General features: G+C 30.9%; 1 protein-coding gene across 1 annotated transcript in view; it reads right to left on the bottom strand.

Moving 5' to 3' along the window:
* Window positions 1-27752, bottom strand: part of LOC129225692 (ceramide glucosyltransferase-like) — a 44768-nt gene that overhangs the window by 8386 nt on the left and 8630 nt on the right. The window contains exons 2-8 of the mRNA XM_054860169.1: window positions 24342-24483; window positions 22129-22231; window positions 20747-20848; window positions 15739-15851; window positions 12981-13159; window positions 12143-12229; window positions 6326-6515 (exon numbers count right to left, since the gene is read on the bottom strand). Of these exons, the coding sequence (XP_054716144.1) occupies window positions 6326-6515; window positions 12143-12229; window positions 12981-13159; window positions 15739-15851; window positions 20747-20848; window positions 22129-22231; window positions 24342-24483 (916 nt within the window). The remainder of the gene's footprint in view (window positions 1-6325; window positions 6516-12142; window positions 12230-12980; window positions 13160-15738; window positions 15852-20746; window positions 20849-22128; window positions 22232-24341; window positions 24484-27752) is intronic.

Consider the following 27752-nt stretch of genomic DNA (forward strand, 5'->3'; position numbering starts at 1 on the left):
CTTTAACTTGAAATAAGAACTTGTCAAGGACTAAGTGTGAATTTATAAGAACTTAAAATAAATAAACATATAAGTCATATAACACCATTAAACAAAAATTAAAACCTGCAGTTATGTCATAGCTGCAAATATTGAAAGCTGAAAAAGGAAGACTTGTGTATAAAATCAGGGCGACTTGGCATGGATAAATTTAAGGGCGAAAATTTGAGAGTGTAAAAGGATTTTTAAAATATAAGAATGAGTTTCTTAAATTAAGCATATAATGGAACTAACAAGGAGAGGTTACGGTCTCGGAAATTCAGATCGGGATGAGATTTGGTAGATTAGTAGTATCCTTTAAGGGTACTCTCAGGGTAAAGTAATAAAACGCACTATCCATAAAATTCCGAGAAAACAGCCTTTAAAGATTTACGCGCAACTTATAAACTAGTAGAGATTGTTCGTAAACAAGCACCCGGTGGTCATGTGGGCAGCGCTCTGGGGTTCCATGCGGCCGATCCGAGTTCAAATCCACTGCAAGTTTCTTTTTTGTTCATTTTATGAAGTGACTATTACCGCTTTTTGCAGTTTGAATGAAGGTAATACTTAATTTAAAAAATATGATGTATTTTTAATGTGTGATAGTACATTAAATTTCTATTTACTATTCTCACAAGCAAGTGATTACACATTTTTAGATATTATAAACTTTGACGAAGTAAATGATTTTTGCAATAAATGCATAATCAGTTTCTTTGTGGATGAGTAAGAAGAATGTTGTTTTATTGCACATAAGCAGGTAGCCAAATTTTAAAAACCCTAACCACACTTATCGAGCAATGGTTTTGATCCTTGATTATGTTATTTGTAAATTTGTCGTCTGCTGTATTTTACATTGAATATTCAACTCTTTATTTTCCATCTAATTATCGTCTGCAATGTTCATGTTTGTTTTCATCATTAAATTTATTTATCGTCTGTGCTGTATATTAGACTGGAAAATTCTATACCGTGAAAAAGGATTTGAGTTTTTTAAATATTGTGAATCGAAATGGTCGGTTATTGAAGTAACCCTGAAACGAATAAAATCTGTTAACAAAATGGATAAAAATTCATTGCACAGTGAAATGTTGAAGCAGAGATTAAAAGATGCTGTCGTTTATTACGAGAGCTTGCTTACTGAAAATCATTTGATTGCATCAGAATCATATCAAGTTCAATTTCTCGCTTCCATTTTTATAGACAGGTAAAGAATTTAATAAAACGTATACAAAATTGCGCGTATCTCGTTGAAAATAATAGAGAAATGAATACCCGTGAAGACTGCATAAAATACAATCAATTGTCCATCATCAAGTGTCATCACCAATTTTTGATAAAATGATTCGATGCCTGGTATACTTCTAAACTTTCTGACAAAAGAGAAATTTTCCTGAATGTAAATGAAGAATGTTCCAACGACTCTTTTACAAAGAAGTTGTTCCCCAACGACTCTTTTACAAAGAAGTTGTTCCTGTAAGCAATCTTCCTTTATAAATTGTGCGAGATGTCAAAACAGTTTTTGTTTTCCATGTTTTTATGATAAATATAATTCTGGTGTATGTATATAAATAACAACTATATTGTTAAAAATCATCTATAAATTAAGCTCTACAGTGATTTTGTAGCCGTTGTAATTCAAATTTTAACTTGTATCGATTTAATTTATCTCCATTTTCTCTATTAAAGTGCTTTACGTGTTCAAAAATTTCGCATTATCTTCAATTCAAATTACACAAAGCTGTAACAGTCACTTTATAAATGAACAAAAAAGAAACTTGCAGTGGATTTGAACTCGGATCGGACGCATGGAACCCCAGAGCGCTGCCCACATGACCACCGGGCGCTTGTTTACGAACAATCTCTACTAGTTTATAAGTTGCGCGCAAATCTTTAAAGGCTGTTTTCTCAGAATTTTATGGATAGTGCGCTTTATTACTTTACCCTGAGAGTACCCTTAAAGGATACTACTAATCTACCAAATCTCATCCCGATCTGAATTTCCGAGACCGTAACCTCTCCTTGTAAAATTCAAAATTTTATTTTTAATTATTAATTTTTTGATGGTAAAAAGCAAAAAAATTTTAAAAAGTTTGAATCTTGAGATCTTAAATTCAAATTATGCTTTTTTCAATCACAAATTATGATATGACACTACTTGTTGGGTTTCTTGCTTTTTTACTAATAGGCTAGTGGTTAGGGAGTGAAAAAAGATCGAATACGGAATTAATCGGTGGAAAGCTGGAAATTGCTTTAATCTATGCTGTATGGGTCTGGAATGACCATACTAAGTTTTCCAGCTTCTACTAAGTAAGCTTTAGCCGTTACGGCCGAATTAGTGACAAAAAACACCTGTTTTTTCATTAATATAACAATATCTCAAAAATAACTCTGAAAATGGCCATACATATGGGCAGGATACTTATAGAGATTAAAATTCTAAACAAAATGAGTATCTACAGTATATATCTTTGTTTTAAATACTAAATGCACAACTTAATTTCAAAGTTAGGCTCAAATCACTAATCAGGCATATTATGAAAGAACATACCTTTCCCACTCCCACTGACCCTCCCCCAGACCCCTTGGAATAGAACGCCATAATTCTAAAACATATGGCGGTGCTTTCCTACCTATGGAAGCACAGGTATGTATTCCTCAAGTTGACACACTAGATGTTGCTGAAAACAATTTATTTCATTACAATGTAACACAGAAATGGAAAAGGGAACCTATCTTCATACAGATTTCATTTTAGTTCTTAAAAGGAAGCGCAAAAATACCGATAGGTTAATTTCAAGGAAAACTTGATTTAATTCATTTTCAATCCAGAGAAAACGACTGATTTTGAGTGACACAATCTGAATTGGAAAATTAGTTTTTTGTTTAAGATAAAAAGTTTTCCAGTTTGCTTCTTGAAGTACTTTTTTACTTAAAACTATTTAAATATTTAATCTAGTATAATAATAAGTTTCCCTGTGAGAGATTGTATTACATGAGATGTGGTTTAGATACATATTTTAAAAATATACATTGCTTTATTACAACAAGAATTTAAAGTACAAATGGCAATCATCTGGACTTCAAAAAGTTATTTTCCTGTTAACAGAGCAAAACTGCAAATATTAAAACACAAAAAGCTAAAAGTTAATATACACAGTAACTTTACGTAGTTTTCGAAACATAGCTGAAAAGCTTTAAAAATTCAGATTCATAAGCCATAAACTAAAGAATTTGCAAAAATTACTATAAAAAAATAGTTCAGAAAAGCAAAAAATCGTTTCTAAGATTATGTATAGTGAAATTACATTCGATTCTTATTTAAGATATTTTTTGCTAGATCAGCAGCAATTCATCAAGCAATATTCATCTATTTAACAAACGATAGACGATAAATAAAAATTCACACCTATTTCCATGAATGCTCAACTTTTGCATTTCATCAGTGCGTAATTTCTTCAATATATACAGTTAAGAGTACTTAGAAAAATATTAGACATGCGATTATAGAAAAAATATTATATATGCGATTATAGAAAAAATATGTTATTACGATAACTTGAAGTACAAAGGGTATAATAGAGAAAGACATCAGGTATTAAAAATTACAAACAATATATAATATACACGTGGGTCACCTAAACTAGTACGACTAGCATGGCTAAAACATTTGAACACATGCAAAAGTTTAACAGTGCTTGGGATAGTGATAGAAAACAAATTTTCTCACTTAATTTGACTTGATATTTAATTTATGGCAGTTTTCAACAAATTTTTGAATTCCCTAAAGTTCTTTGACCTCAATCACGTCACCTTCCGTTGATAATTTATCTCGAATCACACACAACTCAGTCGTGTTTTTCCCAAATATTTTCCCTTTATGGTATAGCTTGACCACAAAAAGAAGGCGGATGACCTTGAAGCAAAAACATCAGTTTCATTTGTAATACGTTGCATGTAATTATTTTGGAATAGATAGGATTAGCGAGACCATGCCTCTCACTATTCGGTGCATTTTGGCAGATTCTACCTGTTACAAATGATACAATTGATGTTTCGCTTTGAGGATATTCGCCTTATTTTTGTGGTCAAGCTTTACCATTTCTCACAGCAAAACATAACGTTTTCTTCAAATTGTGTAAATCAAAAAATTAATTTACTTCATAAAATATGAACTGGAAAACTTTTTTAGCTTGAACATAATACTGATTTTTTAATTCAAATTATGTCACTCAAAACCAGTCATTTTCTATGGATCGTTCTACTTAAGTTAACCTATCAGTATTTTTGTGCTTCCTTTTAAGGACTAAAATGAGTTCTGTATGAAGATAGGTTCCTTTTTCATTTCTTTGTACATTGTAATGAAATAAATTGCTTTCAGCAACATCTAGTACGTCAACTTGATGAATACGTACCTGTGTAGCTGCTTCTGCAGGTAGGAAAGCACCACCATATGTTTCAGCGTTACGGCGTTCTATTCCAGGGGTCTCGGAGAGAGCAGGTGGTAGTGGGAAAGGTATGTTTTGACTTGAAGCGCTTGATTAGTGATTTGAGTCTAACTTTAAAATTAAGATTGGGCTTTGTATTTAACAAAAATATTTACTGCAGGTACTCATTTTGTTTAGAATTTTAATCTCTATAAGTAATTTGCCTATATGTATGGCCATTTTTAGTTATTTTTGAGATATTGTTATATTAATGAAAAAAACAGGTGTTTTTTGTATCTAATTTGGCCGTAATGACTAACGCTCACTTAGTAGAAGGGGGAAAACTTGGTATTGTCATTCCAGACCCATACGACACAGATTAAAGCAATTTCCAGCTTTCCACCAATACTTCCGTATTCATTTCCCCAACTACTGGGCTACAATGGCTTTTATCTTAACCATAATTTGAATTCAAGACGTCAAAATTTAAATGAATGCCAGGGGCTGACTGTTGTGTGCCGGATACTGTTTTCGTGTAAAAAGGATTGTGTTAAGTCGAGAATGGATGCCACCACCCAGAGGAAAAGACATGCTCGTGGAGGTCAGAGGAGTTTGCATTATAAACATAGAAAAATAAAATGAAAGGACATAAACTACTGTCAAGTGATAACAATTGTGATTGCTCAAAAAGCTTTTAGGTTTAGAGAATAAAAATTTTAAAACAGGCATTAGTTTCTTTTCTTTCATACGTGATAATAAACATTCCTTGCAGCAGGTAAAAACTTAGGTTACTTAACAAAAAAAACAAGTATTTTACCCCAATTTTTAGGAGTTAAAATTTCTTTAAAAGAAGGATATTTATATATACATGCATAAAAAATAATCGGATTCAAATTTAGGAGAGGCAAGAAAAGGCACTACAAGATGGCAGTTTTCAGTTGCTCTCCTTTCCCAGTGACATGTCTCGATTTTTTTGAGGCAAGATGAAGACTTGACACTGCCGCTCATACCCATTTTGCTTCAAATTTCTACATTAAAATTCAATTATATAGAAATAAAGACTGAATTTATAAAATGTTAGATGAGATTAACACCAACAAAATTTTTGATGGGCAATTTTTTTCCTTTGAAGAAAAGATAGCTATCAAAAGTTACAGGTCCATTTTTTCCAAATTGTTCCCTTAAAAACAGTTTTAGTCAAACTTTGGTGATGTTAGAGATGGTTGAGGGTCAGGTTTCAGAGTTCATCTCTGGAGAAATTGAAAAAAAATCTACATTAAATTCATGTTTAAATTATTTGCATTTGGAGGAAATCGGGTTGCTTAGGTTATCTTTGGTGATGTCATAGGCTTTTTACCTTACAATTAGTTTTAAAATGTAATTTTAGGCTACCTTTGGTGCTGTGTAATGTTAAGAAAATGGAGATTTAAATGCTCTCTTAGGAAACTTTTTGGGAATGATGCCCTAAAAAACATTTCAGGATACTTCGACAATATTAGAAGAATTATCAGAATTGAGGAAGCCGCATCAAAAATTTTTTGGTGTTGAAGTTACAAAAATGTTATTTTGAGCAATATATGTTGAGAAGTTCAAGAAAGAGATGGAGGCTATCGCCTGAAATCGTTTACCCCTCCCCCCCCCCAAAAAAAAAGCAATTTAAGGATGCTTTTAGTAAAATGGCAGATAAGCAACTTTCCTTCAGATATTTTTTGATATTGAAGTCCAAAAATGCAATTTTGAACAATATTTGATGACCTTAGGGAGGAAAGTAATAATCAGAGAGTAATTCAAAACTTTCATTTTTATTCAATGCACACAGATAAAAAGACATGTTTAAATTACTTAGAAAGTTAATTTTAAACAAAAAACACAAAATTTACCTGTATAACATTTAATAGAATCCAGTCTAGAATTAACCAAGCTAAGACATGGACTAAATATACAACAAAAACATCCCATTGGAATAACACGTTGAGAGCCCAAGCAGCAAAGGCTCCTAATACAATACATTCAGATAGTGGTTCAAGTACTATTGTGTATGGTACCATAGCAAACCTCAATTTGGCCCACCTAAAATAATAATTATAATAATTAGCATAAATTTAGAACACTGAATATAAAAATCTTGTTTGCATTAAATGAGTACACACAGAAGAGTAAATTAATTGTATGTCTGATATTTATGGAAATAATCTGCATTTTAAGTTCTTATTTTCACTTCAACAATAGCAGTTTACATACAAAAACACTAAGTTCAAAAATGTCCCCCCCCCCAACCCACAAGCAGAATATTTCTTAGTTTCTATAAATATAGTAAAACTTCATTACATATATACCAGCATAACGAAACACACGTTATCATGAAACAAACGTTCAGTTCCATTATAATTGCCATTAGAATAACGTTAAGAAAAATTGCATTTTAACAAAATTATACCTCCTAAAAACTCACTATAAAGAAGTAATCATAGGTCAAAAACTTATAGCTGTACTATTTCCTTTTCCTTTTGACATTTTATATTGAAGAGATTGAACCCCTCAAAAAATCAATTTTTTTTTTTTTTTTGTAACTTTTGCTATAATAGGCAGAACTGAAAGGTGATTGTGGTCAGAGCATCCTTCCATTCAGCTCAATTTGAAATTCGGATATGAATCAATAGTCAAACAGTGGAAACATGCGAACATTGACAGTGATTTCAATCAAGAGTTAACATGTCAAGCATTCAACAATAAATACGATGAGGAGCTGACAGTTGAATATGAGATAGAATTTGTTTGGAAATCAGTGAAAGAAAAATCATCAGGAGCTTAGAGCAAACTTTAAAGGGCTTGCTGCAAAAAGGAGGCAGCTCCAATTTCAATGTTATCAAACGACCTGCAAACAACAAATCTACTTCTTTATACTTTGATAACTTTCCTTGTAGGTTTCCCAATACAGTTATGTAAGAAAAATTACCTGCTTTTTGCAGCAAGTCACTCAACTGCTAAACTGTAGATAAAAATATTTTAACCTGCTATGCACTAATTGTCGATCGCCTCTTATTTTTTTAGGAAGATAAGACAGTTAGTTGCTTGAGACATTACATCTGCTGAAAGCTCATCATATTTTAAAACAATGCTCAATTTTGTTTCTTCACAGAGTTCTGAAAAAGTTACCGATAAACATTTTCATTAATGTTAATCGGTTACACAACTTCTTAGTGTCTGCAGCTTCAAACATATATATACAAAAAAAAGAAAGTAATAAATAAAAAGCAATTCTCATATATATAATAGCAAATGAGCGCAATGCTCCTGACATCATCAACAATGAAACTCGCATCAGGGAAATGCTTTACTTTGCAAAGGCTGAACTGGATCCGGTAACTTAACTGTTTTACTGCTCAGACTAATTTTAGAAGAATGAAGAAACGAAGAAATGGTCAACATTCTATGCTATCTACTGGAATTTAGGGTTAATTCACTGGCAGTAGGGTTAAAATTTCAACTGTCAAACTATCACTAAACAGGCAATTGGTTCCAGATGTAAAAGAAATCCCCCCCCCCCCCGTCATATCTTGACAGGCAGTTTTCTGCTATCTATTATAATAACAATAATAAAAAGCAGAGTTTATGCGATAAAATTTTTATTGCATGACTTGCAGATCATAACAATGGTGGTAAGTCTATGTTTCAGTTCTTTAAAAAACAAGTTTGAAGAGCTAATTTTTTAGTAATTAAAAAATAATTTTCAGCACTACCGCAAACAATTATATTTTGAGAACTCCGATTACATAATTACATACATAGTTGAAGCTTTTAAAGAAATTGTTATTTTTAATTTTATAATGAATTTCATTACCACAAAATACCAGTTACTTAACAAGGAACAATACTCACGAGCACCCTGAACTTCCTTGTGACAAGATTTTATTGTATAATAAACAGAAAAATGTCCTTATTATATTGCTTTTTAATTTATAACACAATTAAATTCTTATCTCTAACTTCTAATTACCCTAAATCTGTGTCTTACCACTTTAATAAGGATGAACACACTTAGTGAATTTATATTAACTTAAATTTCTGCGAAAACATATTACCCAGTATTCAGATTTTGGGCTTTACTTCTTAAAAACTCAGAGAAAGAGCTGCAAATGCAGTTATTGTAGAAATAGAAAAAAAAATTGTTTTGTATGCTTTATTAGTGAACTTAACAGGAAATGCCCCTGTCCACGGAAGTTCGGTCATAGCAAAAAGTTGCAAAAACCTTGAGAAGTTTTGCCAAATGAGGATAGACTGCTTTACATTTTTCCTTTTTTTGAGTTTAAATGTAAAGTCTCAATATTTATCATTAAGGCCTGCCATCAATCAATGTATCAAGAAATCATCAAAACATGAGTCTTACTGTTAAAACAAAGCATAAGTCACAATAGCGAACAATGGCTGTTTAAGATTATTGTTTGCAGTGTTGTGGATTTGGAACATAGTTAATTGAATGCCAAAAATGCAGGCTTCTCCCCCCCCCCCTGCTCCCAAAAAAGTAGATTAAAAAAAAGGGAGGGGATTTACAGCAAATAAAGGACGACATTGAATCCCTGATTTACAGGTTCAAATTCATGCAATAAGCTTCCTCAAAAATCAGCAAGTTTCCTAAAAATCACTCTTAGCAAAAATGAAAAACTTGCAAAAAAAGGACTACAAAAAAACTTTGATAATGTTACTAATTTTTAATGAACAACATAATTTTCAAAAGTATATGTTTACTAATTGCTTCTGTAGCAAAACTACCGAATGAAAATCTTCTGTAGAATAAATATGCATAGCCTAATAGACAAACACACAATGGAATGCTAAGTCATTTGCGTTGAAATCCCTATGATTAATCTACAATAACCCATAATAAATTATAATCTCCATAGAACATCTACATATAGTCAATTCCTACAATGTCCGGAAGAAGAAATTACGCAATTTTTCTCGAAGATATCTTAGGCTGCTTAAGTCTATTTTAGAGTGGCGATTTACTCAACATTGTTCTGCAGTAAAGTAGATTGCTCTGTCATGCACTTCTTAGTTTCAGCACATTCTGCTATGGCTATTAATCGAAGGGCTCAGTGGATAAAGGTGTTAACTGACAAATCATTTGTTTTGAGAAAAACACAGTCAAAGTTCAAAGGCTAGTATTTTTTATGCAATGGATAAAATGTTTCTCTTCTGGTAGCAAATGTTAGTTTTTTGTTTCAAATATCTACTATAAAATGATCAGCTGTGAAAACCATCAATTAATGAGTTTATCACTTTTATGTAGTTAACATCTTCATTCACTAAATTTCAGATCAAACTTTTCATACCATGCCAATGGATGATGGTAATAAAATACACTAACATCTATCTGTTCTGGATTTAATAACCAAATAAAGTAAACAAACTTTTCTATAAGCTTTACTGTCATTTACATATCATTTCCATTTATAACAGTGCTGTAAAACCATTGATGTTCCTCTGGAACAAACTTTTGTTGCTGTTTAAGATTTTGAGCTTTTTCCTTTGTTATAGTTCCTGTTTTACCCATTTTCTAGGAAGACGAATACTAGTATTTAGTGGACTTGCTATTTTCTTGTTTTGTAGTAAATCTACTCTTTTACATGGCTAAGATTGATCATAACTTTCCTTATATACATAAGATCCATATTCTTCAACTCTAATACATCTGTTTCCATCCCTAAACCTAATTTTCTCTTGTAGACAATTTTTCTTCTTGTTTGTCAAATTTAACATTGTTGCAAGCATTTCAGTATGGCGAAAATGGTTTGTTATATCAATCACTTTGCTTTTTCGAGTTACACTTTGGATGATAATCCGATGCTGGTCTGGTACATATATCGCTTCGTGTTTTCTAAGAACCTTCTCAATTCTTCCAAAATCCTTATCTGAATCTAGATATGTATGTCCCACTTCTGGAAATTTGTTGTCAGTTGATTTGATAACCTTTCAATATAAGGAATTGATAGAGGCAGATCATTGCAAAGTTTTTGTTCTGACCAGCACAAGAGTCACTCCATACTATTAAACCGTCTTTTGTTTTCAGCTCATCATCTGTTTCTATTGCCGTTAAAATTGAACTACAGATTTCTGAGCTTCCTTGATGGGTAACGTCTTCAGTCCATGTACAAAATGTGGCTTTGGCTACATTTTTATAAATTGTATGTATTCCTAGATTGTAGAACCACATCCGCTGCAAGTAAAAGGCTTTTAATGTCATTAATTTTGGCAACGGCATAGTCTGTTATAAGTAACGGTAATGAAAGCAGTACCATTATTACTTTTTGCATATTCCCTATCAAATTTGACTCGAAAGCAGCTTTGAAATTCTCTTCATGTTCTTCATCATTATTCCCGGAATCACATGAGCTACATGTATCGCTTCTTGGTTGTCAAAAGGACAAGTTAAATTCACTATTAAAAATGCTTCTGTATGTCCACTCTTTGACAAAAAAAGGTTTCTCCTTGGTGAGTTTCGTTACATCGTTCAATATATAAAGCATACATTTTTGAGAGACTAAGAAGAGGGGAAAGGTATTTTCTGTGAGGATTGTTGCACCTGGAATAATGTGAACTTTCTGCTGGGAAACTGTTTATATGCTCCATTACATATGCTTTCACATCATTTTCCACTTTGTGTGGTCTTGAACTGTGATGGCCCTTTTTATCTGGTAGTGGTGCTGACAACCCATTTGAAATACTGTTTTTAATGATATCAAGCTTTTTTCTCCCAATACCATACAAAGAGTACATAGCTGTTTTGCAAATATTTATAGTTTGACAGTCGAAAGGGACATAATATTTGTATGAAGCTGCCCTACTTTTCCTAGCACTTTGTGCTCTGTCTTTAAATGCTATTAATTTCAGTACTATTAAAAAGTACAATTTTTAGCATTCACATCTAGTTTATTGAATTCAGTTAGTATGGAAGTCCTGTCATCAATACTGAATTTAGATTATTTCTCTTGACAAAATGTATCTTATGTTAATTATCACAATAAAGCGCAAAAGACTATTACAAGAAAATAATAGCTAAATCACGTTCAGAAAGTACTGTAAACAAACAGATCAGTCAGGAGGAATCGACTCAACAGCTGTTTGCTGCCAACGTTCGAATCAAAAACGGTGCTAACTCTATGAAAAACGGTGCCCTCTAATGGATGAAGGCGTTAACATACGTAAACACTTTTAACCACTAGAAAATTTACGGTTTTATGATAGATAACACCTTTATTATCTAGAATCTCTGGAAATACACAGAATAGGACTTTCAATGCTAGCTTATATGAAATATAATCATTTAAAACTTTCATCCATCAACAAAAATCTTTTTTTTAATGTAAGTGAACACCTTTATCCACTGATCCTTTCAATTTTTAAAAATTATATTTTGGATCCCTAAATATTTGCACTCTCTAAAACCTCACAAATTACAAAAACTATCTTATTTGGTTTAAATGTATAAATTTTGATTGGGTTCATATTTTTATTAGACTATCCAAATGCACACTTTGCCTGATTAAGTCTTGAAGAGTGACTGAATTAGTTTCCCAAGGTTACTACTGCAAATAGCAACACTTTAGTTAAGGATTAATAATATTCATAACTGGCATATCAAATCTTTTAGATTGGCTACAAAGAGGGTGTAGGACTGTAGGTGTGAAAAAACATACCTTGAAATACGACCATTAAAATTTTGAATTTCACAAATACCACTATTTTGCCATGCAGGTTGAGAGCTGATTCGTATAGACCAACCTCTGCAAGTAAAAGTAAAAAAATGCATCAGGGATTATGAAGAAAATGCATACAGAAAGTTATATTAAGAAAGATAGGCATTTCATTAGAGCAATATTTACAAAGTATCTTTAATGAACTTAACTTAAAGGGAAAATATCATTTAACTAAAAAGTCAAGGCATATTTAAAACTTTACAGCTCTGCATTTTAACTGACAATAATGTAATCACCTTACAACTTTTGCACCCTTAAATATATATATTTTTTGTGAAAAGATTCTTTTCACACTTCTAAAAGAATATGAATGTGAGAGCTAATAATGCAGCACATGTTTGTTCCTATCTGGAAATAGTTTTACGAAACTGTATTATGCCTTAATGAAACAGTTATATTCTTAATATCTTTTTATTTCTGACCAAATATTCAAGAGCAAGATATTTCAGATCAAATAACTTTACTTTTATCTTACTTTTTGGAAATTTCGAAACTTTTTTGAAAATGTTCCCTTTGAAGCAATTTTTTTTCTATGAACATTAACACTGAAATTGAACATACAGCTGCCTTGGCTTAATGTTATCCTTGGGGTCACAATTTTGATAAGAATAAATAAATCACAAAATTAAAGTTGCTAAAGTAAACTATTGACCATCCCAAACGGGAAATGCAAGTACAAAAAATGGAAGATATTGAATTCCACCTTTGTTCTTATGAGGATGATAAAAATATTCTGCTAAATTATTCAATGTTTCTTAGTACTTTATGAAAAATGTACCTGTCTGTAAATGATTTGGCAAAAAAGAAATCTTCTGCTAAATATTGGCCAAAAACTTTTATTCCTCCAACTTCATCCAACAGCTTTTTTCTCATTAAAGCTGACATTCCAGTAGGACAGTTTATACCAAACATGTCAGCTGCAAGATATATTCTGGCATGAGATGTACCAAAATATACCTGCAAATAGAAAACACTATTAGAAAATCACGATTTAATCTAAATTAATTTTCAAAAATACACAACATCTTTCAGGTCAGTTATAAATATTCAATTTGTACATTTTCTGTAAAAAAAACCTTAAACTTTCTTCAATAAAATTTGAAAATCAGAGCAATGCTTAGTTTGAAACATCCAAGAACTTTCATCCCTTTGGCATATGAATTACTGGATTATCGTTCATTAACACAACAGCCAAGCATAAAGCACACAAAATAGATTGCACTTAAGTTTTGTGAGTCAGAATCATGAAACCATTTAGCTAAAAAACATATAAATCTTCTTTGTAAAGAAAAAAAAGGTTTTTTTTTGGGGGGGGGGGGGGCAACCCAAATAATTAATACCTACAATTTGTGCTGCACAAATTTGAAGTTTTTATTTTTATTTTTAAGTTGACGATTTTATTTCACTTTTTTGCATAAAGGCATTTATTTCAGCAATTAAAATGAAAGGGGGTATGTCTAAAATCATGCTTTACTTTTTTTAAGGGAAACTTTTAAAATAAAACTAGTATATTTTTTAAAACCCCGTTCTGATTCAGGCTAAAGCAGGATTTGCAACAAATACAACTGTTTACTAAAATTGCACTGAAAGAAAAAATAAAACAGATTTGTTTGTAGAAAAGAATTTATGAGAATATGGTTATGAGATAGGTTTTTATTTCAATGTTCCCAATGTAAAAAATTATTTTAAAAATTGTATAACTACTCCACTTAAAATTTCTTTTTTGAGCCCAATGGCAGAAAGTTTTGTAGCTGTCTGCGACAAGCTTTTAGAACTTCATAATCTGTCTGCAAAATTTCAAACGTGGTTTCAATAAAAAAAAATAAATGAGTCTTTTTTTAAATAATTATTTTTTAAATAAGGCAGGAGGTGTCCCCCCCCCCCTCCCAAAGACGATGGCGCACTTCCCTAAATTTTTTGAAGCACTCCCCTCTCAAGAACGAGACACCTCCTCCCCCCACCACAAAAAAAAAAACCCTGAGACCAAAATCTTTCTCAAATTACCTTGCCCTAAAAGTTTCAATGGTGCAATCTGATGACCCCTCACCCTTCTATCCTTGGTAGGCACCTGACATTTGCAAACATTTGTTGGCTACTGAACAGGGGTCTATCCAGAATTTTTCACAGGGTCCATTTTATTTATGAAATATCAAATTGAGTGTGTGTGTGTTGGGGGGGGGGGGGTTGTAAAACGAAATTTCAAAATGGGTGTTTTTGTAATACTTTTTCTTTTTTCAGTTAATAATATTCATTTCCGTTAAATAATTAAAAGAAAAAAATAAAATTCAAACAGTGGTTGAGCATTTAACTCTTAAAACTCTTAAAACTTTCAGAATTTCACTTAAAACTTCTAAATTTCTCGATTTCAATAAAAATGAAAGGAGAATTTATTTGTTTTGTTCTTAACAAAGCGTACTAAACATCGAAAATTCGGTTTTCAAAGCGGATGCAAAGAGATCACAATTCTTAAAGTGAAGACTACAAAAGTATAAAAACAGCTCATAAAAAAATTAATTTTTTAAAAATTGTTTTAGAATTGCATTTTAGAAGTCTGAGAAACCGATCATTAATATCTATAGACACAGTTGCAGCAATACCAAAATCAAACCATCTATTCAGCATTTAAGTTTTTGACTCATAAACAAAAACAGAATTTCTTTTTAAAATCTTGAAATTATGGTTTTAATAGACTTTGCATTTATTTGCTTTCATATAAACAATGTTAGGTTGAAAAAAAAAGTAAAATTTCAATTCTCATATCGGATGCAATCAGATTGCATTTTTCAAAATGAAAGCACTAAAAGTATAAAAACGGTAAATAAAAAAGTTAGTTAAAATAAAATAATTTTAGAATTACCATTTAACAGGGGTGCATATTGAATTTTATTAATATCACTGACATATTCACCGAAAATTCGGAGTCATGAAGAAAAAAAAAGTATGAGTAAAGATTAAACACCACACTAAATGGTGATAATTTTAAAGCTGGTGACCGTATTTGCAGGGATCCAATTTCAATGCCCTGATTTATTTATTTTTTTTTAAGTCATTAGCGGGAAGAAAAAGTTCATACACTGCATTTTTAGAGAACTTTATAACAACACCACTGCTAAGGATATGATAAAAAAAACAAGCAAATATCTATCGCTTGCATCATAGAAATGTGCTGACTTTTTTTTTTCTTTGTACATGGAAATATGCGGAAATATGCGTTATTTTGATTTCAGATTTGCTTTTTCAGTAAACAATTTGAAAAGATCGCTTTGTTTTGGTTTATAAGTGCTGCAAGAACAATCACGTGTGCTATCATTCTCTCCCTGCATCAGCAGTTGCAGACAGCTCCCCCCCCCCCCCCACTATGGACAAAATGACATCCTTGCAGAGTCGCAGCATTTCTGCCACTGGGTTTTTGAGAAGAGCAACTTTTTTAAAATGCATAACATAAAACTGAACAATATTTCTATAGAAAACTCTTATAAGAAGGTATTTCTTATTATTTTCTAAAAATGATTTGTAATCCCCTTAAAAAATTCTACCTTTTCCATGACTGCTGGGAAATTATTTCTATCACATGTAAATGGCATCTGATGAACAAGAGCTACTTTTTCTGTCATTGCACATACCATTTCTAATAATGTATCTTCTTTCACTACAAAAGGAAAAAAAATAATAAGCTACAATTTTATCCAAAGAGAAAATGTATAGAGTGAATGTTTAAAAAAACTGAGTGGGACCCAAAATTTTTTTTTATGTTAAAACATTAGAACACACAATATGCATTTCTGACCACTACCGAGTTAACAGATTTACGTTTTAAGTGTTTACGCGCATTTAATGTATTTTAAATAATTTATACATAAATTTACATATTGAATTATATATTAATTATATTGCTTTAAAATCCTACAAAACTGAAGAAGAATAAAGAGATTCACTTAATAAAGAATTGCAAAAGCTACTATTTGAAATAAATTAAACTCGAAAGATACAGGTCAGCTAAAAATTCTGGAAAACCTGATAAGATTTTAAAAATCATAACATGCACAATAAAAACACAGTACAACCTCATCTAACCTGACCAACTCGAACCAAGTCAGACCAAGATAATATAGACAAACACGCACATGCAATGCTGTTAGCAGAAAACTCTGATGTTTTGAAAAAATTATTATTATTATTTTTTTTTTTTTGATAAGCAGCAAATGTTATCTCCAATTTTGAGGTACATTATTTATTCATGCATAATTGGGGAAAATAATATTCATGCAATCAATGCAAAATATTCATGCATAAATAAAAAGATAATAAAAGGACAAATTGATAATTTTTAATAGCAGAAACTAAGTTTTAATGTATACCTTTTATTAGTCCAGAACACTTTTCCCCCATGTTCTTTATGAACAAATAATTTTTAACCTACTAATAATTTTTTGTGTTTCACTCAGGGTTGGGATTTTTAACATCTGAAACTGGTTTTAAATAGGATAGTTGGGTTTTTACAGTCCAAACTGTCCAAAAATATACTAAAGCGAAAGGGGTCTAATCTAACTATATTTCATATTTACTGAAATATAAGTAATACATAAATATAAATTAGTTGTAATTAATTATTTTTTCTGGAAATGTTCCATTTCAAAATATATCTAACATTTTCAACTCTATTACATAAAACCTTCCTAATGTAAGAGTTGTAGGGTTATGAAAGAAAATATTATAAAAGCAGTAAATCTGATTGGAAAAAACCATTCAGGTTGCATAGCAGTAATCTACTCACTTTTAACTACATTTTTTTCTGTTATTGTGATATAAGAAATGGTACTACTCTTATTTTTGGCAGAAAATTTTTAAGCACTAATTTAAGTTCACAGACAATTATAAATTTCATCTAGGTCTGCCAACGATAAACTGTAGAATTGAAATTTTGGACAAATAACGGAAATATGGATAATAAGCAAAACAGATCTTTGAAAAGGCATATTTTCTGCTCTAAGTCCAGTTTTTAAACAAAATTACATCAAATTGTTTACAAGACACTTTGCTCTGGATTATTTGCAGACTCAAAAAACAAGGCTATACAATATTTGAGCAAAAGCGACGCAAGTTTCCATGCAACAATTAAAAGTATTTCTTTTGCACTAAAACTTTCAATGCTTCAGTCACATAAATTGTTAACTATGGTTATCTCAGGGTGGATTTCAGAATAAATGATGGTGGTAATGAATTACGAATTGTAATACTTTCTATTGTTTTGAAAAAGAAAAAAATATGAATGGCAAAAGTTTTTTAGAGTAGGTTCCGTTGGGGGTAATTTGGGTAGTCGGGGTAATTTGGGTATAAGTAATATTTTATTGAATAAAATGAAAAGTATTCATTTGATACATCTACAAAAATTCAGTTATAAACAGCATTCTTACCTATGAATATATACTGCAAAAAATGTTGTCAAAACTCTTTTTAAAATTGATAAAAAATAAATTTAACTTTTTGGAGATGTCAATGCAATGCAAACTAACTACTTCCAAAAAGTGCTGCTAATTAACCTGCCACTCCATGATTTCAAAGTTTAGGTATCTAGACATTGCATATATTTACATTATTTTGGCATTGAATTGAAACATTTAACATAATTAGTTTTATGTAATTAATGATTTAAAACATTTTACCAATCAGGACAAATAATAATTTTATTGGACTGCTAACATAGGCATGTATGTGCCTTGTGCATCCTCATTACACAAGGTAATATATGCTAAACATTAATTGGAATGTTGTTTAAATTTGCTTATATTAAATAATTTTGCTGTTCGGTAACAAAAAACTATTACTTGACCATTAACAGCATGTCATATTGTGCTATTTTCAATATAAAATTCATCTTAATGCATAAAAAAATTAATATTTATACTATCCCATTATTTCTATTGTATCTACATTGAACCTAAGTTTGAAAACATTGAGTAAGATTGTTATTAAAACCATGCTTTGCTCTAACCTTTACTATACCCAAATTCTCACATCCACGGGGTAATTTGGGTCTAGTGAAATTTACGTTTGCCATTTATATGCAAATGGGTCTATTAACCTGTAATTTGTAGAATACTATTCTAGAAAGTCATAATGCTAAGCTGAAACAAGAAATAGAAAAAAAAAATATGCATATAAAAATTTATTACAGGACTGGAAAGTCCAAAGTAGGTAATTTTCATACCCAAATTACCCTAACAGACCCTAGTAGTTTCAAAGCAGATTGGAGTATCATAGCAAAAATGTAAATGACTAAAGCATTTATTTGGTATAAGTGCTTTGCTGAACTTTCTATCTAGAAAACTTTCAAGGAAGAAAGTTTACCTTAGTTTAGTTATAATCCTGCTGTCCCACCCCAAATTTTAGCCTCTTGTATTCCTTTAATGCTAATAATTATTATTAAAAGATATTAAAATCCAAATGAATGAATTAGTTTTTCAACTCAAAAATAGAACTCTTAGACTCCAGAGTAAAATTGATTAGTACAAATGCATTAAATTCTGCTACTTTTATCCAATAAATCAATGCTTATGCGATTAAAACAAGTGTGTCTTCTCACTCTAAAGTTGCTAATTAGGACCAACGTGGCGCGGGAGGACGCAAGAGGGTGTGAGCTTGCACGCACTAAAAAAGTAACACTATGTTCAAATAATTTTTAAAAAATTCTTATGGAGGGAAGGCACACTATAGTCTATGTACGCTATTGATTAGGACTACATCAATAAATTCGAGAAAAACTTAAGATAAAAGAAAAAACAATGTTTCTTTAATTTCTCCAAATAACATTTATTAATAAGAAAAAAACTCAAATTGCAAAATCTATTCAAAACTGAAAAAAAAAGGAAACTGCTTCTGATAATATTAAATGAACATTTGGTACAGATGTGATATACCCCCCCACCCCATTTGGCGACATCCGATTTTTTGAACAAAATTGAAATATTTTTCTCGCCAATGAGGCGATAAATTTTTAAGCATGGCATCCCTGGTGAAACTAACCTGTGGTTGGCAACGCAAAGGCAAACTTGTTCGAACTTGTTTACTTGGGTTCTTTACTTGGTTTTACGCAGGAGAGATACGTGTTGTTTTGTGCAATATACCTTACAGGAATGCTTATTTTGTGTTAGTTTAGATTCAGTAGTTGTGTTTTGAAGTAAAAACATTAGAAAATGCCAGTTTCTTCAAACTTGAAGGTTAATTAAAAGTTAACTCCAACGTGGTGTGTATCTGTAACGTGCCATTGTCATATGATGTATTGTTTTAGACTGAGTGTGAATATTTATACCATATAAAAAGGTAAGTTCTTTATTTTAGAATTCAAAAAAAACCTCTCACTTCCAAAATTCTTTGTTTTTACAAATCCTTGAGGGGTTCTTGTAGTTTTTAACTTTATTTTTACTGTATGTAAATTAATTTTACAGAAATAGTACGGTTATTTTGTTCTAAAAGTTAATTCTTATCGATGCCACGAATTATTTAGACATTCTATTAACGTGCCTCCTTTAGGTACTGAATTTTATGTTAACAATTGAAAGTTCTTTCGGTTGTACTCTTAAAAATGCTGAATTTTATTAATAATTCTGCACAATAATGGTGCATATTTCACACTTAAAACTGTGTCATTATTGAACACTGAACGGAAGGAGCCACCCTTGGGTGTCTCCATGAAAATATACATAAGTGTGACCATACTCCGATTGTAATGTATATTAACAGTCGGAGGGATAACGGACCGAGCGGAGCGAGGTCCTGGTGAGCCAGAGGTCTCATAGTACTTTCGTAATGAGACCGAGGCAGGGCCGGCGAGCCGAGGTCTCATTACGAAAGTACTATGAGACCGAGGGCTCGTATCCCGGAGAAATGATGAAAAAAAAATTAATGCATTAATTTCGACTCTTAATTAATACAATAATTTATTTCATTGTATTTTAATATGTTTACAAAAAACCCCGGCCCTGTACATTTTTGAAGCATATATTCGTGATGTTTTTGGTTGTGCTTTTATGTTGTTTTTATATATACTGTGTTCTGAAGTGCTTTGATCATGTTTTTTTATCTGATTTTTTCCTGTTGGCGCTAAAAAAGCATCGCTAAAAACGATGTATGACATATGTCGTCATACATCGTTTTCATGGCGACGCTTTCTTGGCGCCAACAGGAAAAAGTCGCCAAGGGTGGGGTATATCACATCAGTTCCGAACATTTTCCCACCTATGTTCTACAGGAATGTTTTATCATTGAAAATTATTAATTTCATATGAGCGACACTAATGGAATACTCGTGAAACACTATCCACCACAAATTAATTTCACCTACTATGCTTAAGAATACACTTAGTTAATTAAACAATATCAATATGATTCTGAGTTCATAAAAATAAAATTAAAAAAAAAAAAAAAAACTCAAGTAGAAAATAAAAGTTGTTTCTAAATGTTCCAATAGCAATGGAACAAAAAAAAAAAAAAAAAAAAATAATAATAATAATAATTCAATAATAAAACCATAGCGTAAACACTTACTTCTGATTCCACTATCTGAGACTAGAATAAGGTCATACTTGGCTGCTTCATAACCTGGATTCATGTTATTTATTTTGGGATTCACACCAACTTTAGGAGCTCCTAAAAATACATTAAAGAATCGTTCCCTTTAAGTTAGACAACATTAGTTTTGAATGGTACTTAGTCAATTCCATTTTACAAATAAAAGGTCTAACTACATTAATTAGCAATTTTTAGAGGACACAAACAACAATTCCAAAATGAAAATTAAACACCAAATAAATAAATTTTGAACCTACAGTAAGATAAAGCTGGGACAGAGAAATCATGCTTCAAATAGATAGGATGAATAACAACAGAATTGCAGTGCTAAAACATTCATGCATGAATAAAGAGATAATAAAAGGACAAATTTATAATTTTTAATAGCAGAAACTAAGTTTTGATGTATATCTTTTATTAGTCCAAACCAAATTCACAAAATTAATCCAATAACATATTTCAGAATCTTTGAATAGTAGTAAAAACCACTTAGTATTGAAAACGGAACACTTTGCCTACATGTTCTTTAGGAACAAATAATATTTTTTAACCTACTAATAATTAATTGTGTTTCACTCAGGGTGTAAGAGTTATATTGTAATGAAAAGAAATTTGCAACACTACCAAAGTAATTAGCTTCAGTTTTGTGAAAAGGGTCAAAGGTCTATTAAATGTCTAATATTTAAAAGCAACATATGTTTGTTGTGAAACTGATTTAACGTGTAAGCATTATGCATCGAGTCCATCGAAAGTTGATATTTTATCAGTTTGATCAAAATATCTAAAATTTATACATAAAAGTAAGAAATAAGCAGTAACTCCTTGTAGTAAAACAAATGATGGTCAGTAGGTTGCAGTTATTTGACAGAATGTTTGTGAAAATATAAATATTTCCTCAAAATTCTAGATATAAATTATTTAAAAACTTAAATATTATTTTAAATGATGTATTTTGCAACCCTTTTCATTATTAGTTAAATAAAAGTTTAGAAACTTCTTTGTGAGTTTTTGATACATTTAATAGGCATGCAATTTAAATTTTCAACTGTCACTAAATTTTTGTTTTCAATTTTTTTTTTTTTTCTTTTGGCTGATCATTGATTTGTGTTCATAAAAGTCTTCTCTTTATACAAAAATCAACAACTATCAATTAGTCGAGATAAATTTTTCCTACTTGTCACTGGCAAAAGTGTCAATCCATGTGAAATCATACAGGCCATGTTGCTCACTATTTTTGATTAAAAAACTAGTATAGACCTTGTAGACATTGACAGTCAGGAAAGATAGGGTGACAGGCGGCACACACACAGAGTCTAACGCTCTAACGTGCACAGATTTTAATTGTATTAGTTACTTACCAATAAATATACTAGCATCAATTTCTGGATGTTTTTCAATTAACTTTTTGACAAGCATAATGGAAGGATCACTTTCATCTTCAATACAAAACAATAATTCATACTAAAAATAAAGTGAGTTTTAAGAATAAAATTTTAGTTAACATCAAAACTGATTTAAATACATTGAATTAAAATAATTTTCTAGAGCTAAAAAGAAAAAATATTGAAAGTTTAGGAGTTAGCTAATTTGCTACACCTGAAGACAAAAACACTTAATAGCAGAATTGGTAAAAAAAACGTTTTTTTTTTTTTGGTTTAAATTGGGTGTATTTGGTTTTTCACTAATTAGTAAGAAAAACAAATTTATTTTGAGAAAATCATGAAGATTTTATAACAGTTAAGGAATGTTTAATATTCATATTTGTGCCTGATTTCTTTGTAATTAAATAATTAAGAGTAAAATCTTGTAATTTCATTTCCTCGTACATAGAGATTTCTACAGGAGAATATTGTTTAAAAAACTCCATTATAAAAAATACAATACGTAAATGGGCCTTAGCAAAAATAATCAAAGAATTAAATTACTGTGATGTCAGACATTATTAACTCAAATGACCAAGAATAAATTCTTGTAAATTAGTTTCCTCATAATCATAGCTATCTATAATAAATATAAAAAATAAAACTTAAGTTAAAATCACGCATTCTTAAACATAGAAAGTATTTTGCAAGTATCTACAAATGAATCACAAGTCTGATGTACATTACAGAAATTTAAAAATCAAAAAATCAATGCATATTTTGTTTAAAGATTTTTAAAAAAAAAAAGCTACAAATCATGTAATTTATTAACCTAATGTATCAGTGACAACAATTATAGAAACAGGACAAGTAGGTTTTAAGAAAATCATGTTTTCCGTAATAGACAGTATTTCTCTTGGTTTGATGCATTTAAAAATGCAATTTTATTTAATAAAAATAAATAAAAGCTTCAGTATGAAAATACTGTTTTAACATATTTTTATAATGAAGACTGTCATAAAAAATTAATGTTTACTGATTCTTCCACCATTCATACATGAGACTTCTTTTATTATATTGGGATATGAAAAGTTCTTTGAAAGGTGAAAATTTGGCATTAATTTATTTTTCAATAAGATCACTGAGTTACATGAATTTTTTCTGTTTTCATAATTTTATATATTTTCTTTTCTTGCTCCAACTGCATCGTCCATCGGGGATGCAAAAAGTGTGCAGGTATAAGCAGAATTTTATGCCTACTTTAAATGTTCTTGGAGTTCTTTAGTTATTTTTCTCTTTTGTCATTTTTTATTCTAGCGTTAAAATTTATATGCACTATGCATCGCTTCAATGGTACATAATCTATCTCAATATAGCTTAAGTAATTAAGCAAATTAGGTAGTAAATGAAGTTTTGGTTGAAACATTCTTCTCAGACTATTTTGAAATGCAAAAGACTGAAAAAAAAAATTAATAAAAAAGAGCTACTTGGATTTTTTCTCCATGTAATTTTAGAAAAACTTAGTTGGTCTCCCTTGTATATTTATGTACCTAATAGAAAAGCTGCATTGATCTTAAAAAAGAAAGAAGAAAAACTATTTAGCAAACTTGCATTAACTTAAAAAATATAAGTTTCTTAATATATTAAATCTGTAATTTATCTATAAAGCTTTGCTAGTTACCTTGCATCAATTAGATTTTACTCTTTGCAATAATATGTAAAATTCATGAAAACATTTGTGGGAAAGTGCTGAAGTTTTTCAAAAAAACCACATGGTTAAAAAAAAAAAAACACTTGGTTTAAACCAAACAACCCTGCTTAAAAGCTGGCCCATCCTTTATTATTTTTGGGGGGGGAGGGGGGAATACTTAATGCCTTTTACATTTTAAAACAAGGAAAATTTTCAGAAAAAAGAAAATTTAAATTAAAAAATAAATAAAACTTAAATTGTAAAAAATGGGAAATCAAGAGATAAACAGTAGTATAGGAGTCTCCTATTAAAAATAGTATAGTTGGCAATTGTGTGCCTATATGATCAGAATTTCGGTTATTGGGATGATTTAGGCCCCAGTTTACCAGATAAACAAGGTTGTACTGTACACTGTTCTAGCCAAAGGAACAGGCGGTGATTTAAAGTGTTAATTTAAATAAAAAAATTCCGCTCAAAAAAATTTGATACAATAAATCTGTAAGAATAATCTTTGTCTTACTTTGGGATAATTCATAGTAAAAAATGACTCCAAGTTAGTAAAGAGATTTTGGTCCACTCCAGTCAAAGGCTTCAGTATCGACACTCCGGGTAAAGGGACTTCTGGTGAGGGTAATTGTGGTTTTTTATGGAGTTTCAATTTACTGAAAAAGTACATTTCATTATTAATAAGTGATTGCACACATAAATATAGGGGAAAACATGAATTTAGGATATACTAGCAAGAAAAAAAAATATTCAACAGAAATATACAGTCAAAACAAAATATAACTTTCTAAATAACAGGTATTAACTCAAAGAAAATGCAAATAAATTCCATCATCACACATTACAGCTGACCAATTTCCCAAAAACCAAGAATTAAACAACTAACTTTCAAATTTAGACATGTACATTGAGAAGAATGGAAGTCCAGAGTACCCTCAGAGCACAACATACAACATGAGATGCTGAAAAACAAAATAGCCGACAGTGTTCTGAGATGTTCCGAGATTCTAAAAATTGAAAAGAGCAAAATACTACTAATTATCGGAAAATGCTTTAATTCTATTCATTTTTCAATTCTAGGAAAAGAATCTTCACCAAATTACTCATTTTTTATCACCATATTTCTCATTGGTAGATGCTTCTAATTTTTCTTTTTATTACTCGTTGTTTAAACCATATACTACAAGGTTCATTCAACTGATTCAAACCCGATCATTGCTTTTAACTTTACATTAGATGTTAGAGGGTGTCACGTAACTGCATGTATGGGGGAACCATCTATTTGTAGAAGAGGCATGCACAACGTTTGAAATTTCACAGCAACAGTGTGGTATCACACTGAAGGGAAGGTGGTCACACAAGTTATTGCACACTATCGCACATGTCCTTGTTTTTGACCACAAGGGCCCACAGCTTGTCAAGTTCTTGGAACATGGAACCACCATCAATGCCAGTGTTATCAAGCCACTTTACAGAACCTTAGACGGGCCATTATGTCAAAACGGACAGGCATGTTATCCGAAGGTGCCCACACCCAGCCAATGCGGCGAAGAAGACATTGCAACAGTTTCGGTGAGAAATGCTGGCAAGGTTCGCACACACTTCTTTAAAACAAAACTAAGGACTTATAAGGACCAAAAATTCCAGAAAATAAAGACTTCTGAATAGAATTAAATTGGCGTACACGTTTTCGAATTCCATCTATTAGAGGATAATGAACAATACAGAACATAAAAGATACAAGGAAAAAAATAACAAAAATTCCTAAAAATGTGACATAATAAAATGATAGAGAGAAAAAAATCAAGAACTAGCTATCAAATTAAATATCTTTTAATTTCAAACTTTTTTCTTTAATTTTATATCCAAGAAATTTATTTCTATTTCTTTTTTTAGTTAGTGTTTTCCTTCGTTCATGTGATTGAATGAACAAGTTAATGTCATTTGATTTTTTAGCCTCATCTGCCAAATGATTTCCTTTTGCTTTCGTTTCCATTATATCCAGAAACATTTTCTTTTTAAAAAAAAATTATTTCCTCCTCTAATGCTTTAGGCTACTCTTGTTTCGTTTCATTCTTTTCCTTTGATTTTTCATTTTCCAAATACTGGGTGTATTTTGCTCTAGGGGATGTAGCAGCTGCTCTCATTTCTTTGGTTATTTGTATGTCATTAACTGACACTTTAAGCAACTGCAATCTTGCCCTGCAGCTTAGGAGATCGACAAGAGAAATTAAATTTGTTAAAATACTACTGCTTGCCCTCCACAGTTTGGCTGAAGTGAGTCGCACTTGCTCCATCAGAAAAACGAAAATCTGACATTTTAAAATAATGGGAGGGTAAAAATAAGGACTAAGGACTTGGGGCATTAAAATAAGCACTTATAAGGCAAAATATAAAAGTAAGAATATGTAAGTACTTGTAAGGACCTGTATTAACCCTGGCTGGAGCATCCACAGTACAGTCAAGATCTTTCACCCTGTGATTTGAAAGGGTCAGATGTTTCAGAGATTAGATGTTTTTGAACCTCTGAAACAAGAGACATCGATTTACAATGGAGGACGAAGTGTGTGACTGGGTCCATACCTGGATCTGACAGCAGCTTACTAGCTTCTTCAAAGATGGACTCGGCCGACTAATGTCGCAAAGGGATATAACTGTACCAACAGTTTTGGCAACTATTTTTGGGTTAATAAACTTGTTCCCGTTACTTTACACTAGTGACCAGATTTCATTTGAATGCCCCTTATAGCTTTTGATGGGACAAATAGCACATCTATATTTTCAGACAAAACTTTTATTGAAATTAAATACCAATTAATTTACTTAGTAATGAAACTTAGAAGTAAACTTAGTAATGGATATATCCTACTAAAAATTCAAATTAAAGAGTTAAGCTTCTATCATAACTAAAGTTTTAATTTCAACATTTTGCTACCAAGAACATCATACTTAAAAAGCTAAAGTTTTTGACATTTTTATTTTATTTATTTATTTTTTTGGTTCTTGACACATTGTAGAAAATTTTTTAATAGGTAACAATAACAACTGATAAGTAAACACATTTAGTATCTTTCTCCGAAAAGCTGATATGATACCTAACCCCAAAGCAGAATACTACTAAATTTGAGATTTGATCAATTTGGGTGGAAACACGAAAATGTTGAATTTGATAAGTCATTTGCAGGAACTTTAGATTTACTTTGAACTTAAAGAAATCTACAGAACTTGTGCAACATTTTGTCTTGAGTTGGAAGATATATTTGTAGAAAATCTGCAGTATTTCTGCAGAAATTTCGTTTTATATATGTAAAGATTGATTTTTCTAGCGTTTTTGGTTCCCCTTTAACTTATTTTTCCCTAGTCGATCTTCATCCACTGCAATTTACCCCATAAACCATATGTTTACGAAACATGCCAACATTAAAACATGTCCATTGCCGAAAATTGCGTGTCTTGTTTCAGAGTTCAATCCTTTTTCTTCCTGAAAATATTTGATTCAGAAAGTTTTGAAGTGTTTTATCATATGCTACCTTAACTCGACTCTAGGGGCGTTTGTAATCCGAAAATTTTGGTCAGCCAACATTCTAACACTGAAAAATTACATTAAAAAGAAAAAAAAAAAAATTTTTTTATGTTTTTTTCAACGATATTTTTATGTACAGTAAAATCTCTCTAATGCGGACACTAACGGGACAAATTTTTTTGTCCACAATAGAAGGGGTGTCCGCAAGACAGCGGTTTAATATTGTTACTTGCATTGGAATTGGGGAATTAAAAATTGACTGCAGAAGAGGGGTGCCCATTAGGAGGGGTTTTACTGTATATTTGAAGATAGTCGAGGGGTTACGGTAGAAATATAGCCAAAAACTGCATTTTGCGATAAAATCATGAAACTTGGCATTCATGTCGACAATGTCCTTATTAC

The sequence above is a fragment of the Uloborus diversus genome, chromosome 7 (assembly GCF_026930045.1).
Source record: "Uloborus diversus isolate 005 chromosome 7, Udiv.v.3.1, whole genome shotgun sequence".
In the NCBI taxonomy this organism is placed as follows: Eukaryota; Metazoa; Arthropoda; class Arachnida; order Araneae; family Uloboridae; genus Uloborus; species Uloborus diversus.